The following is a 14,613-nucleotide window of genomic DNA, read 5'->3' as shown; positions in this document are numbered from 1 at the left end:
TTACAGCTGCCACTAGCTACGGTGGTCAGCAGGGGGACTCGAGACCTCTTCTGTTGAATGTACAGCAAGGGTTACCCCGGCCTCGCCTTCGCCAGGCGGGGTATCGCGCTGATGCCTCCCACTCCTGTGAGAGCGGCAGTGGTCTGCAAAGAAGAGGCGAGCGTGATTTGGGTGGTAGCAATATCACTGCAGGGCTTCGCCGTGTAGGAGCCCATGGGGTCCTCATGCCTTGCGTGTCTAGCTGCGGAACAACTCCTCAGCATGCGCTAGAGGGGTGTTCAGGGGGGGGGGTGTGTGTCAACCAGTTTGATGACAGCTTCTCCCGTATCAAACCGGCCCTTTCTGTCGGGGTCCCCCCTTGGGTGCGTCGCACAGCGGGAGGGACCGGGCCAACTATCTACTGTTCCTTGCGGCCCAGCGTCAGTTGACGGCGGGTGCGCTGTGGGATTATTTTCACATATGGCGACAAGAATGCCGTTTGGAGGGGTGGATAGAGAGAACGTTGAGGGAGGGGCTTGTTTTGCAGTTCGCACAACCCCACCCTCCGTTCTCAGGTTTGGTGCCGACCCTATTGTCAGGGTCAGAAGCAGTGACAGCCCTGGCCGACGAGATCCAATCTCTGTTGGCGAAGCAGGCCGTCGTCGTGGTTCCGAGAGAGGACGCGATGTCGGGCGTCTACTCCCGTTATTTTCTGGTACCCAAGAAAACAGGGGGGGTCAGACCTATACTGGATCTGTCCGCGTTCAATCGGTTGATTGTAGCGAGACCGTTCAGAACTGATTTTCCCTCCTCACAGGAAGTTCCTACGGTTCCTGTTTCAGGGCGTAGCGTACGAGTACCAGAGGTTGCCGTTCGGCTATTCTCTGGCTCCCCGCACATTCACCAAGTGAGTGGCGACTGCGCTGGAGCCTTTACGTCGTCGGGGGGTACGAGTTCTATTCTATCTCGACGACATTCTACTCCTCAGTCGTTCGGAGGAGGTTGCCAGGTCTCATACCAGGCTGGTGGTGGAATTCCTCACCAGGCTGGGTTTTGCTGTGAATTGGAAGAAGAGTACGCCTCTTCCCAGTCAACAGGTGGAGTACTTGGGCTTGACGTTGAGGTCGAGGCCCATGATTGTAACCCTCTCGGAGCAGCGCCGGGTGTCTATCCTTTGCGCGCTCGGGGGTTTCCGTCTGGGAGGGACGGTCACGGTGCTGCAAGTGATGCGTCTGCTCGGTATGATGGCATCTGCTCACACGGTGGTTCCTCTTGGCCTCCTCTTCATGAGGAGGATACAGAGGTGGTTTTTCTCTATGAGAATAGATCCGGTGAGGGACAAATGGAAACGGTTGACGGTTCCTTTGTCGATATGGGGAGATCTCGCCCATTGGAAGAGGCTGGGTATCCTCACCATTGGGGTCCCCATGGGCAGCAGGCGCTCACACGTCACGGTCTTCACCGACGCCTCTCTCACGGGTTGGGGAGGGACGTGTCGGACCCACGCAGTGGGGGGCAGCTGGACGGAGGTTCATGCTGGCCCATCTACCCCGCACATCAATGTGTTGGAATTGAAGGCGGTCCTCCTGGTCCTCAAACGGTTCGACCACCTGGTGGTAGGCGAGCACGTTTTGGTCAGGACAGACAGTATGACGGCAGCGGCGTATATCAACAGGCAGGGTGGGACTCGTTCCATCCGCCTGCTCCGGGCGGCGGTCGAACTTTGGCTATGGGCATCTCGCAGGCTGCGCAGTCTGAGGGCGCTCCACATTCCTGGTACAGAGAATATGGGCGCGGATATGATGTCTCGGGGCGGTCCTCGTTACGACGAGTGGGAACTCCGCCCCGACATAGTCAGACAGATCTGGGATCGGTTCGGGGAGGCCTTGGTAGATCTGTTTGCGTGCCGACGCTCTCACAAGTGCCCCTTGTGGTTCTCGGTCAGTCGAGCAGATCATCCCCCCTTGGGGGTGGATGCCTTCTCGACCTTTCGATGGCCGCCCGGTCTTCTGTACGCCTTTCCTCCTGTACAGCTGTTGGGTCAGCTGTTGGAGCGGATACGGAGGGAGCGCAGGACGGTGATCCTGGTCGCGCCGGACCGGGGCACGGCAGTGTGGTTCCCGGTCTTGATCCAGATTCTGGTCGCTCCTCCTTGGGTCATTCCTTGGTCGGCGACGGCCCTCTCACAGCACAACGGGTCACTGTTCCAGTACCCGATGTTGGGCCAACGACTGTTGGTGTGGCTGGTGGGAGGGTGAGTCTGGAGAGGATGGACCCTTCTGTGGTTGATACCATCCGGAATGCACATGCTCCCTCCACTGTCGCGCTTTACGCGGGCAGATGGCGTATGTTCCAAGAGTGGTGTAAGGCGGGGGGCCGGGACCCAGTCTCCTGCCCCCTGGATGCTGTCCTGCGTTATCTCCAGTCTCTCCTTGGTAGACTGTCGGCTTCGACGGTGAGGGTATATGCGGTGGCTATATCCTCCTATCATGAGGGGTTTGAGGGGAATGTCTTGTTCAGCCACCCTCTTGTGAAGCGTTTCCTGCTTGGCGCTCGACGCGTTAAGCCGGTGCAATGCTCCTTGGCTCAGACTTGGGATCTTCAATTGGTCCTCGGTCGGTTGTCCTTGGCCCCGTTTGAGCCGCTCGAGCAGGCACCGTTGGGACAGCTGTCTTTCAAGACTGCGTTCCTGCTGGCTGTCACCTCCGCTAAACGCGTGAGTGAGCTCTGTGCTCTTTCGGTACGTCCAGAGTGCCTGTCTTTTCGGGCCGATTGCGGTGCCACTCTGCGACCTAATCCTGCTTTCATGCCTAAGAATATCCGGAGTTCCTTCCGCTCCTGGGATATTGTGGTTCAGGCGTTTTGTCCTCCTCCTCACACTAGTGAGTTAGATGCGGGCCTTCACCTGTCATGTCCGGTCCGTGCTTTGGGAATTTACCTCAGCCGTACTCAGGACCTCAGGGTTACCGATCAGCTTTTTGTCTGTCACGGTGGTTCTCGTGCCGGTAAGGCACTGTCGAAACAGCGCCTGTCCCATTGGTTGTGCGAGGGCATTGCCCTCTGCTACACGTTGGCTGGGCAGGATCCCCCTGGGGGCGTCAGGGCGCACTCCACTCGTGGGGTGGCTGCCTCTGCCGCTCTCCTGGGTGGGGCCTCGTTGGAGGACATCTGTGCTGCAGCTTCATGGTCCTCCCTGGGCCCCTTTGTAAGGTTTTACCTCATGGACATGACTGGGGGTTCTGTCTCCCAGGCGGTTCTGGGGTATGTGGCCTTTCCTGCTTCCCGTCCTTTGGTAGGGTAGCAGGAGTGTGTGGGTATGGGCCACAGTGTGTAGGTCACACGTGGTTCCGCCTGTGCTGTGTGTTCAAGGGGTTCTAGTTCCCTCTTGCTCGCACTCAGGTGGAGTTGACTGCGCCCCCCCCCTTCATTAGGAAGGATGGGGTGACGGGGCTCCCCAAACCCCTTGATGTGGGCTTACGGGTCCTCAGGGGGTGCATCTGTCGGGCCTCGCGTCCGCTCTAACCCATATCTCGATAGGCTTTAAGAGCGGGACGTGATGGCCAAGTACGATAATATAACGTAAGGTTATGTATATAACCTAGTTATATGAGTACTGGCTAAGCGTCCCGCTCTTAAGCGGCCCTGAGTTCCCTCTTTAGGGATCTTTTACTGGAAACGGGATTTTTGGCGAGGAAGAGTGTTTGGTGACCAGGCCCACTGTCTTATAGGCTACGCCTCCATAGGGGCGGGACCCGGCAGGTGTAGGTGTACATGTTTTTTCCGTTGATGGAGTACAATAGGTACATGAGATGAGGTATCTCGATAGGCTTTAAGAGCGGGACGCTTAGCCAGTACTCATATAACTAGGTTATATACATAACCTTCCGTTTTTGCTGCAGCCTAGTTGGTTGTTGAGTAATTTCCAAAGTTCACAGGGTTTGTTTTTGTTTTCCTCAGTTTTGTCATTGATGAAATTCTTTTTTGCAGTTTTGATCATGGTGTTTACGTCATTTCTTAGTCTGTTTCTTTGAATTTGTAGTTCAACCACGTGAGCTTGGAGTTCACTGTTTGAGCTTTTGGTAAGCTTTGTCTGACTTTTATGAAGTTCAGAAAAATGTTTGTCTCTGGTTTTCATAGCGGTCAGTATTTCAGTGTGCATCCATGGCTCAGCGCGATTTTTAACCCTGGTGGTTCTTAGGGGTGCCATGTTGTTAAGTATTGTTGTGAATTTGGTTTTGAATCCAAGCCATGTTTCTTCAACCAGTGTACCACTAAGCTCATCTGACCAGTCCATGCTCTCCAGTTCTTGGTTAAAGGCCTCTCTATAGTAGGTTTTGAGGTCCCTAGATGTGACTGTTTTGTGACAGCCGGCCTTTTGTTTTAGCTTTTTGCGGGTACAGAAAATCCTATAATGATCACTTAACCTGCATGCTATCACCCCTTTGTTGGAGATCATGGACTTGTCAGAGGTCAGAATGAGGTCAATGGTGGTTTGTGTTGAATCACATACCCTTGTGGGTTGGGTGATTAGCTGGCTGAAACCGTGCAGATCACAAAACCTACTGAAGGCCTTGAAGACAGGTGCTGCTTTACATAGCATATCCATATTCCTACTGAATCCACAGACACACACACACACACACACACACACACACACACACACACACACACACACACACACACACACACACATACACACATTTTCCAAAGAGTTCCCTTGGAAGACTTATCTTGGAACCGACTGAGACAGAATCTACGACAAGTTCACTCTGAGTCCCCAACGCGTGGGGAAGATGTCTTAAGTGGCTCAAACGATCTGAGCTGAGATGCCGCGATGAGGAATTGCACCGCTCTGAAACATGAACTTGCGTCCCCGTCCGAAGCTCCTTATAAGGCAGCCAATAGGGAATTGTGCAGATGAAATCGCAAAAAGGCAATAGTTAGACACACCTGTCCAGCTCATTAGAATGCAACTGACGATGCAGCCGTGTGAAAATGGTTGCCGATATGCGGAAGCGCTTTGCAACCGATCAAAATGAGATTAGATTAATGTATTGTCATCATATATAGTACAGCTCATGGTGCACCTGCCGCAGCGCGCGCGCACACACACACACGCGCGCGCGCACAGTACTGTATAGCCTACGCGCGTAATGAATGAATGCAGTAAATGCTTATATTATTCTAATGACTTGTTTTATTAGGAGAGCAGCAAATATACTGCACTGACCACCCCGTAGACCATGGTACAGTCCACCATGCAGTCCGCTGGTATGCCTGACTCTGGCGGCCTTAATATGTGTACTGTACTTACTGTATGTAGGGCAGAGCATAATAGTATGTACTAAATCCTAATGAAACAAGTAATTAGAATAATATAAGCCTATATACTGTTCATTCATTAGACACGTAGGCTATACTGGCACACACAAGACTTATGGAATATTAATGCAGTCTATTTCCATGCGATTAGCTTTAGTTCTTATTTATTTATTTATCTACTGTCATTTCAGTGTTGGTGTATAGGCATATAGTGTATTTCAATATCAGTTTAATTGATTAATGATATATTAGAAGGAATGCAGGTTTATAGCTATATCAAACAAAGGTCTGTCCCATTGTATACCAATCAATGGGATATATTGCATGTTGACCTGCATTCTTTCAAATGTATAATTAATCATTAAAACAGATAATGTAACAAATAAGAAATACAAATTCCACAGAAGGCATTCAATAATTATTATCATTTCACAATAATTGCATAATTGTGTTTGCCAGGGGCCTCGTTTTGGTGTGGCAAGGTATGGCACTCGCCATACCTTGGCAAATTAAAATAGTAAAATATATATATATTCTTTTACAATTACAATTTTTTATGTTGACATTCATAATGTCAACATTATGAACGAAGCTTCGAACTATTCGGTACAGCCCTAGCATGTTTTGATATTGTCAATTATCTCACTTTTACTAGGTGACTTTTACTGTGACTAACTGAAATATGCAAAAAAAATAAGGAAAATGGACATACAGAAGTTTTTTAATCAAAGGGCAGCAGAGACAAGTGATACAGGGACACAGGTATGGTCTTACAATGGCTTAGTGATTATAACAGTGCAGTTCAGCATTCAGTAACCCATACATTTTGTGAACGTGTTTTTGTTACTGCATTCTGTTTTTTTTTATCTACTTTTTTCTCCCATTTTCTATTTTTCTCCCATCCCAATTTCGTATCATCCAATTCTACCCTCCCCTGTCTCGAACGCTGTTAGGCCATGCCTAACAGCCAGCTGCAATGTGGACGAAGCCTTACATCACGTGTCCCCTCCGGTACTCGAGGAAGCAGCCGTCGCATCTTTTCACCTGCACAGCGCGATCTCTCAACGGCGGGGGTCTGCTTGGGAGGGACACGGCCCCCCCGTCGCTTCCTGATTCTGCTGCGCAGGCGCACCAACCGACCTGTAGGAGTCGCTGTCCACAACGTCCGATCCCCACCCATCAGCTTTCCCACCCCTAACACTGCCAATTGTGTTAGTATGAACGACCAGCCAAGCTGATAGCAATGCGGAGAGCTGGGCTCGAACCCAGCGTCTCCTGCATTGGTGGCGAGCGCCTTGCCCACTACACATCACCTAGTCGCCCCCGTTACTGCATTCTGTTGAACACACACCTCAGAACCGTACCTAATGAAAATTGGCTCAATTGCAAGAAAAATAATAAACAGTTATGATATTACATTCTGCATAATTTGTATGCAAAATGCTTGTGTAGTCCTGTGTCATACCTAAATTTCATATAAGTGAATTGTATAGAAACAACTTACCAAAAGTGACTATTGCACAACTGATTTGACAAAAAAAAATCCACAGAGGGGGATATCTGAGTAATTAAAGTAATTATACATTTGTCCAAAATAGCTGGTTCAGATATGGTTAATCCAGCTGCCTTGTGATCAGAAGAATCCATATTATGAATTTTTCCAACATCCGCGTAATTTCTTATTGTACACATATTGTCATATTTCTTTTAATTATGATTAAGTAATTAATTCCAAGGAGGCTTGTATAGGGTTGACATGAAGGAATCACTATGATTCCTCCCAAATAAAGCCATTAAGAAGAACACAGTCTGTCAAGTTAATAAAATGTTCAATCAGTCAATCAATCATAAGTGTGCTCCTCAGCACTCTTAAATTCTGCTCTTAGCCACGGCCAAATCCGATCTCAGGAAAATTTGGGGGAATCGCGCTACTAGCGCTAATATGTCTTAAATTGGCAGAAATTTGCCTGAGAGCAATTTTTTTCCGTAAATCCGTTCAGGAATGAGAAAGCCCTTGATATTATACTAATAATACACTATGTTTCAATGCTTACTAATCAACATTCCTCCTCTCCTCCCTATGGCCCCAGGTGGAGGGCAGAATGCCTGCGGAGCTGGAGGAGGTGTTTGGGGAGGGGGTTCTGGACCAGACCCTGGTCCTCCTGACATGTGGAGATTATCTGATGGGCCGCACTGAGCAGGTATCTCAACCTGACCCCTGTACTCTTACCTTGGTGATATTATAACGTCTCTAAATCCCAGGCTGCCAAACATCGAAACCATTTTATTTATTTGTATTTATTCGTTATTTAACCAGGGTAATTGTATTGAGATTTTCATCTCTGTTTCAAGTGGACCCTGGCCAATTAAGAAGGCAGCATACTGTTCAGATCACTGTAACATAGAACATTAAAACAAACAAAGGCTGTCAAGTCAACGCGTTATTAATGCATTAACGGCTTAACGCACAATTCTTTTAACGCCACTATTATTTTTTTGCGCAAGATTAACGTTTAAAAAAAATATTATATCATATACATTTGATTTGGGAATAGTAGCGTGTCCAGGCGAGAAACGCCAACGCTTTTAGTGAAATTCACGTATTGCTGCATATCGTCGTTTTCTGGGATTAGACGGGATCACCCTAAAACTATACTTATTCACCACGGTATAACGCGCGAACGTATGGATGAAAATATTTATTCTTTTTCACATATTGAACGATAGATAGTTGATGTCAAATGGGCCATAGTATTGTATCCATAGCTATAAGATAGAATATAGATCTAGCCCTGCAAACACCGCCACTTATCCCTATCTCTTAGACCGTTGGCATGGTAGGAACAAACAATGCTCAAGTCCATGGCGTCCAATGAGTTAAGATAGATTTAGAACAGATAAAAAATATGCTATTAATGTGCGATTAATCGTAAGTTAACTATGGACAATCATGCGATTAATCCGATTAAATATTTTAATCGATTGACAGCCTTAAAACACCAACAAAAAAAAAAGATAGTATGAGGACACAAATACTAAAATGCTGAGAAAATGTTAACACATTTTAGGGGGACAGTGGCTCAGGAGGTAGAGCAGTCGTCTGGTAATTGAAAGGTTCCCTGTTCGATTCCCGCCCCTCCCAGGCAGCATCTCGAAGTGTCTTTGAGCGAGCAGGTTGGCACCTTGCATGGTTGCCTCCGCCATCAGTGTGAAAGTGTGAGTGAATGTGAGGAACAAAATTGTAAAGCACTTTGGCTAAAAGCACTATATAAATGCACCATTTAACATAAACTAACCCCCCCCCCCCCCCCCCCCCCCATCATATCTTAGTTTTTAGCAAATACTTGAGAGAAAACGTAACTTGTTCTACCTACTACCCTCGTGTTAAACTGTACAAATCAACAACTGCTTATGAGAGCAAAACATTTTATAAATACAAACGAAGCATGGCAAATCGGAATGGACATAAACCAGTTCTGTCACTCAGGCTTATCTGGAGTGTGAGGACCCAGGTCTCAGGGAGGTGATCAGCCGCTGCGGGGGCAGATACCACTTCATCAACAACCGAAGGCCACGGGACAGGGAGCAGGTTCGCAGGCTGCTGGAGAAGGTAAGGAGGCGGGTGGAGGTGAATTAAGGACAACGCTTGAAAGGGAAATCTCTGACAGTTCAGTCAAATTTAAAACATGGTATTTTACCTGACTCCATGATAGCAGTTCAACTTGTGTCTGTTATCAAAGACAAGACAGGTAAAATTAACAGCAAAGACAACTATCGGCCAATTAGCCAGCATACTATCTAAGGTGCTGGAGAGAATCTTATTGTATAGAATAGAAATGTACATTCTCACCAGTGATAAACAATTTGGCTTTAAACAAAAACATGGAACAGACATGTGCTTATATGCTTTAAAAGAAATAGTAGCCAAGTATAGAAGACAGAACTCTACAATGTTCTTATGCTTTATGGATGCCTCTAAGGCATTCGATAGAATAAACCATAACATACTGTTCCATAAACTGTCCCAAAAAGGGGTTCCTAAGGTCATAGTTAGGATTTTAGCATTTTGGTATGCCAATCAGCTTATACAAGTTAAATGGGGTAACTCGATGTCAGCAAATTTTAATGTGGGTAATGGAGTAAGGCCCTGTCCACACGAGCGCTGGATTTAATGTAACCGAAGTTTGAAAAAAAGAAACCTCTGTCCACACAGGTGAATAACCGCGTATAATCGCGTACTCACGGCGGCTGGAAAACCAACAACCGATACATGTAGTACAATGCCAAAGCAGTAGGCGGCGATGTTGTTCAGACATGAAGGCCATTTCAACCAATCAGAAAAGGTTGAACGCTCACTACACTTCCTGCAAAATAAAGCCGCCATCTTTAAATTACGTTAGCCATTTAGCCAACGGAGCATATATTTTTCAGCAAAGAAAGAAACTGCAATAAAAGTGCAATAAACAAACGGATACATTCACTGCGAACGTTAACGCCGCCATTTTGGTGCTGGGTGATTTCAATAGCGCCAATCTGAGAAAGGTATTACCTGACTTCTATCAGCATGTGACTTGCAACACCAGAGGCGGTAACATCCTAGATCACTGTTACACGCAATTTAAAGGTGGCTACAAGGCTCATTCTGATAGTGGCTTTGGTAAATCAGATCACGCGTCCATCTTTCTTTCACCAATGTACAAACAGAGAATCAAAAGTACTCCTGTAGTCTCGCGAGAGGTGCAGAAATGGGATTTGACGTCAGAGGAGACGCTCCAGTCTGCGTTTCACTGCACAGACTGGAATGTGTTCCGCGACACAGATAACATTAATGTCTACACGGAGACAGTGCTGGACTATGTTTGTACTGTGGTGGAAGAAACAATCCCCACTACCAAAATGAGAGTTTACCCAAATCAAAAACCCTGGGTAGACAAATCCGTCCATGAAGCTCTGAGAGAGCGCACCAAAGCATACAACGACGGCCTAGTGGCAGGCAACATGAATGACCACAAGGTGGCGCGATACAACGTAAGGAGGACAGTGTCAGAGGCCAAACGGCGCTACAGGGATAAAATTGAACTCCAGTTTGAACAAGCTGACTCTAGAGCTATGTGGCAGGGGCTCAAAACGATGACAGACTACAAAGGCGCCTCCCTCAAACTGAACAGTGACATCTCCTTAGCAAATGACCTCAATACCTTCTATGCGAGGTTTGATGCTGGTAATAACAACACCAGCTCACAAGCCACGGCAATGGGGGGGGGGGGGGGGGTCGGCTGCTGATGGAGGCGCAGTGTTCAGGGTAACAGAGCATGAGGTGAGGCGGACCTTTAAAAAAGTGAATATCAGGAAGGCAGCAGGTCCGGACGGCATCCCCGGCCGCGTCCTAAAAGTCTGTGCCGACCAACTGGCCCCAGTATTCACTGACATATTTAACCTGTCCTTAGAACAGGCTGTCATCCCCACCTGCCTGAAGAAGTCCACTATTATCCCTGTACCCAAAAAATCCAAGCCTGCTTGCCTCAACGACTACCGCCCTGTAGCTCTCACCTCCATAGCCATGAAGTGCTTTGAGAAGCTAGTAAAGGGCTACATCTGCTCCTCCCTCCCCATCAACATGGACCCCCTGCAATTTGCATACCGCCCCAACAGGTCCACGGAGGACGCCATAGCCCATGTGCTGCACACAGCAGCATCACACCTGGACAAGAGGCAGGGGAACTATGTGAGAATGCTATTCATCGACTACAGCTCGGCATTCAATACCATAGTCCCCTCCATACTCATAGCCAAGCTCAGGGACCTGGGCTTGAACTATGACCTCTGCCAGTGGGTCTTGGACTTCCTGACTGGCAGACCCCAGGTGGTGAGAGCAGGCAACTGCACCTCCTCATCCATCACCCTCAACATAGGGGCCCCCCAGGGCTGTGTTCTGAGTCCCCTCCTCTACTCCCTGTACACACACGACTGTGTGGCTCAGCGGAGTAGCAATACAATCATCAAATTTGCTGACGACACAGTGGTGGTGGGCCTGATCTCTGCCAATGACGAGAGGGCCTACCTGGAAGAGGTCAAGGTCCTGGCGGGATGGTGCCAGGAAAACAGCCTCTCCCTGAACGTCAGCAAAACAAAGGAGATGATTGTGGACTTCAGGAGGTCGGGGGTCAAGGACTACAGCCCCCTCAGCATCGACGGGGCACCGGTTGAGAGAGTCAACAGCTTTAAGTACCTCGGAGCCTACATATCCGAGGACTTGACATGGACCACACACATTGACAGTGTTGTGAAGAAGGCACGACAACGCCTCTACTTCCTCAGGCGCCTAAGGAAGTTCCAAGTCAGTCAGAAGATCCTTAAGAACTTCTACTCATGTACAATAGAGAGCATCTTGACCGGCAACATCACCTCCTGGTTTGGGAATAGCACTGCACAAGACCGAAGCAGACTACAAAGAGTGACACGTTCAGCCAAACGCACAATTGGAGGGGGGCTCCCCACCCTCCAGAACATTTACAACAAGCGTTGCAAGGGCAAGGCTAAGAGAATCATTAAAGACTCCAGTCACCCGAACAACTGCCTCTTTGAACTGCTGCGGTCAGGCAAGCGATACCGGAGTCTCAAGGCGAGCACAGAAAGACTCAGAAGAAGCTTCTATCCCCAGGCCATCAGGCTGCTAAACGAACAATGAACACTACACAACAACAACCACCAAACGCACATAGCACACACATCCACACGCACACACTCACTTTAAACAAACACTGTAGCACCCACTCCACACACTTTATAGCACACACCCACTTAAACAAACACACTGTAGCACCCACTCCCCACACTTTATATTTATTGATGAAGGATTGCACTACAACTCGTACACCTTACTGTAAATTGTACCTAAATTGTACCTCATCCCATTTCTGCTTTGCACTATATAGTACTGTACATTAGTACACTGCATAGTATTGTATATTATATGGTAACTCAGAACATTGTACATATGTCTATACCGAACACTGTGACCTCATTTTCTTCTTCTAAATTACATGCTATACTATGTTATTTGATACTATCTTGTCTAGCACAGTCTCTGGAGCGTAACAGTAAGAAGCATTTTGTATGAAAGTATTCTGTACTTCTGTATGACAACTATTAAAGAAACTTGAACTTGTGTGTTCTGCCTCTCATTTGTTGATGAAACAAAACTAACATCAACACAATTCACCAGCGGATAGTTTAGTCGCACAAAAAAGATCTCCGATGTTGTTAGCTACATGCTAACGTGAATGGAATATGCCAGTATAACAGTATAGCATTGTGGCTAGCAGCTAACGTTAGCTCACGTTAGCCAGCTGCTCATGCAATCATTAATGCTAGCAGAATGAATGGATGTAAACTTTATTTAACATATTGCAGAATGGGTACAATACAATACGGCTCAATACAAACAATTGTTAAGGGGATGCAGTCTGGACTGGGTTCCTTATAACAATAACTTGTCTGAGCGTCGGGTCAGGAATGCGACAACAGACATCAGTCGATCACACTTGTTTGCGACAGTCTGCCGTGAACATGGGAAATAATTGCGACAGCTCTGCTGTAAACACTGGGAATAACCTCGGTTGCTATGCCCACACTGCAACTGGGGATGCGCGCAAAACTTCACCCTGGACTCTGTAGCAAACCCCCGGTTGTGTGTGTCCGAACAGTGCAACTGCGCACATACAATCATGGTTACATTAAATCCAGCGCTTGTGTGGACGGGGCCTAAGACTCTCTGCAGGATTTTGTCTCCCTTCCTGTTCAATGTATGGATGACCTCTCCACTAAACTAAGGGAATGTAAGACTGGATGTATGGTGGGGGAGAGCCTTATCAACCATCTGATCTATGCTGATGACTTAGTCATACTGTCCCCCTATAGTGCTGGTTTACAGCAACTGTTTAAAATCTGCTCTGTGTATGGTATACAACATGATATCAAATTCAACCCTAAAAAGAGTGTTGTTATCACTTTAATCGCCATGGGTTAAATTCATAATTTACCATCCCTCGCCAGCTTTATTTGTCTATGGAGAAGTTCCCCTTCTTTGCAGGGCTATAACTTTTTAAATTCTATTGCTAAATTGCCATTATTATGGCCCATTCAATGTCCTATATGTATTGTTCAGGGTGTAGCAACGTTAAACTTTTTCATTCACATATTCATACTAAAATATGGTCTAAAGTATAAGTATGTTTTTATCGTTTTCTGCAGCTTTCTTCAGAACGTGATTTATAGCCCTAAATGCATTATATAGATGATCAAATACAGTTTGGTAGGAATCTGTGCGAGATAAAAAAATGTCAACTGGACGTGGTTCTAGAAGTTTCTATGCATCATCTGATGATGACCGGATGGGCGGGGGATTGTTTATAATTCCGTGGGCAGCGTTAGATGATTCATCCAGAGTGGGTCATATGTTCATCAGATCAGTTAGTATAGAAGACGTTAGAAAATAACGCTGAATCTTACCGTGGCTTCCTCGCGCCGCTGGCAGATGAGCGTGGAACAGAATTTTTTCTATTATGGGATGGAGAAATGCCCGATCCATTTCCAGGTTGTATAATAGTATATACGTCCAAATCATGTTGTTTTTTCGAGTTATTTGCACCGATCGATGTTCACTGTGTCAATACGGAGTCTCTCTAACGATAGCGAGTGCCCGGACCACATATGGATGAGCACTACCGGTTCAAAGGTTAATTTCCGGCTGGCGATCTGCCGATCGGCCACCAGATGGCGCTCTTGAACCGCTAGAGAGTTGAGTGGAGCTTTGCACTGTGTCTCAGGGCTCCGGAAAGGAAATATGATTTTTGAAATATTGACATCAAAGACGAGTTACGCCGTCTTCGGCAGAATGAGCATGGCTAGGAATGACGTGTAAACTCGTTCACGGCGATCATAGTGTTATGATAGTGAAAACTAAGGAGGACCAGAAGCAAAAGTTTCCCTCCTTCTTGCTGTCTGACTGTGCTCTAGATGTGGTGAAGAGTATGCGATATTTGGGTCACAATATCACTGATGACATGTGTGATGATGTTGATGTGCAGCACCAGTGCTGCAAACTGTATGCACAGGCCAATATGCTGGCACGAAAATGTTATATGTGTACAGACAATGTAAAAATAAGCCTGTTCAGAGCCTATTGTACTCCATTTTATACTGCACACCTATGGTGTAATTATAGCACAGCAAAAAAATTAAACTGCAGGTAGCATATAATGATGCATTTAGGATCCTCCTTAAGCTCCCAAGACGGACTAGTGCAAGCCA

General features: G+C 47.1%; 1 protein-coding gene across 1 annotated transcript in view; it reads left to right on the top strand.

Moving 5' to 3' along the window:
- LOC311231641 (uncharacterized protein) overlaps window positions 1-14,613 on the top strand; it is a gene marked incomplete at its 3' end in the record, with an annotated part of 46,000 nt that overhangs the window by 17,568 nt on the left and 13,819 nt on the right. The window contains exons 3-4 of the mRNA XM_084318269.1: window positions 7,392-7,502; window positions 8,789-8,911. Of these exons, the coding sequence (XP_084174395.1) occupies window positions 7,392-7,502; window positions 8,789-8,911 (234 nt within the window). The remainder of the gene's footprint in view (window positions 1-7,391; window positions 7,503-8,788; window positions 8,912-14,613) is intronic.

This window comes from Notolepis coatsorum (genome assembly GCF_963971535.1).
Source record: "Notolepis coatsorum genome assembly, chromosome: 7".
In the NCBI taxonomy this organism is placed as follows: domain Eukaryota; kingdom Metazoa; phylum Chordata; class Actinopteri; order Aulopiformes; family Paralepididae; genus Notolepis; species Notolepis coatsorum.
Note: the sequence above shows the minus strand (reverse complement) of the source record. Positions and strands in the feature narration are given on the sequence as shown.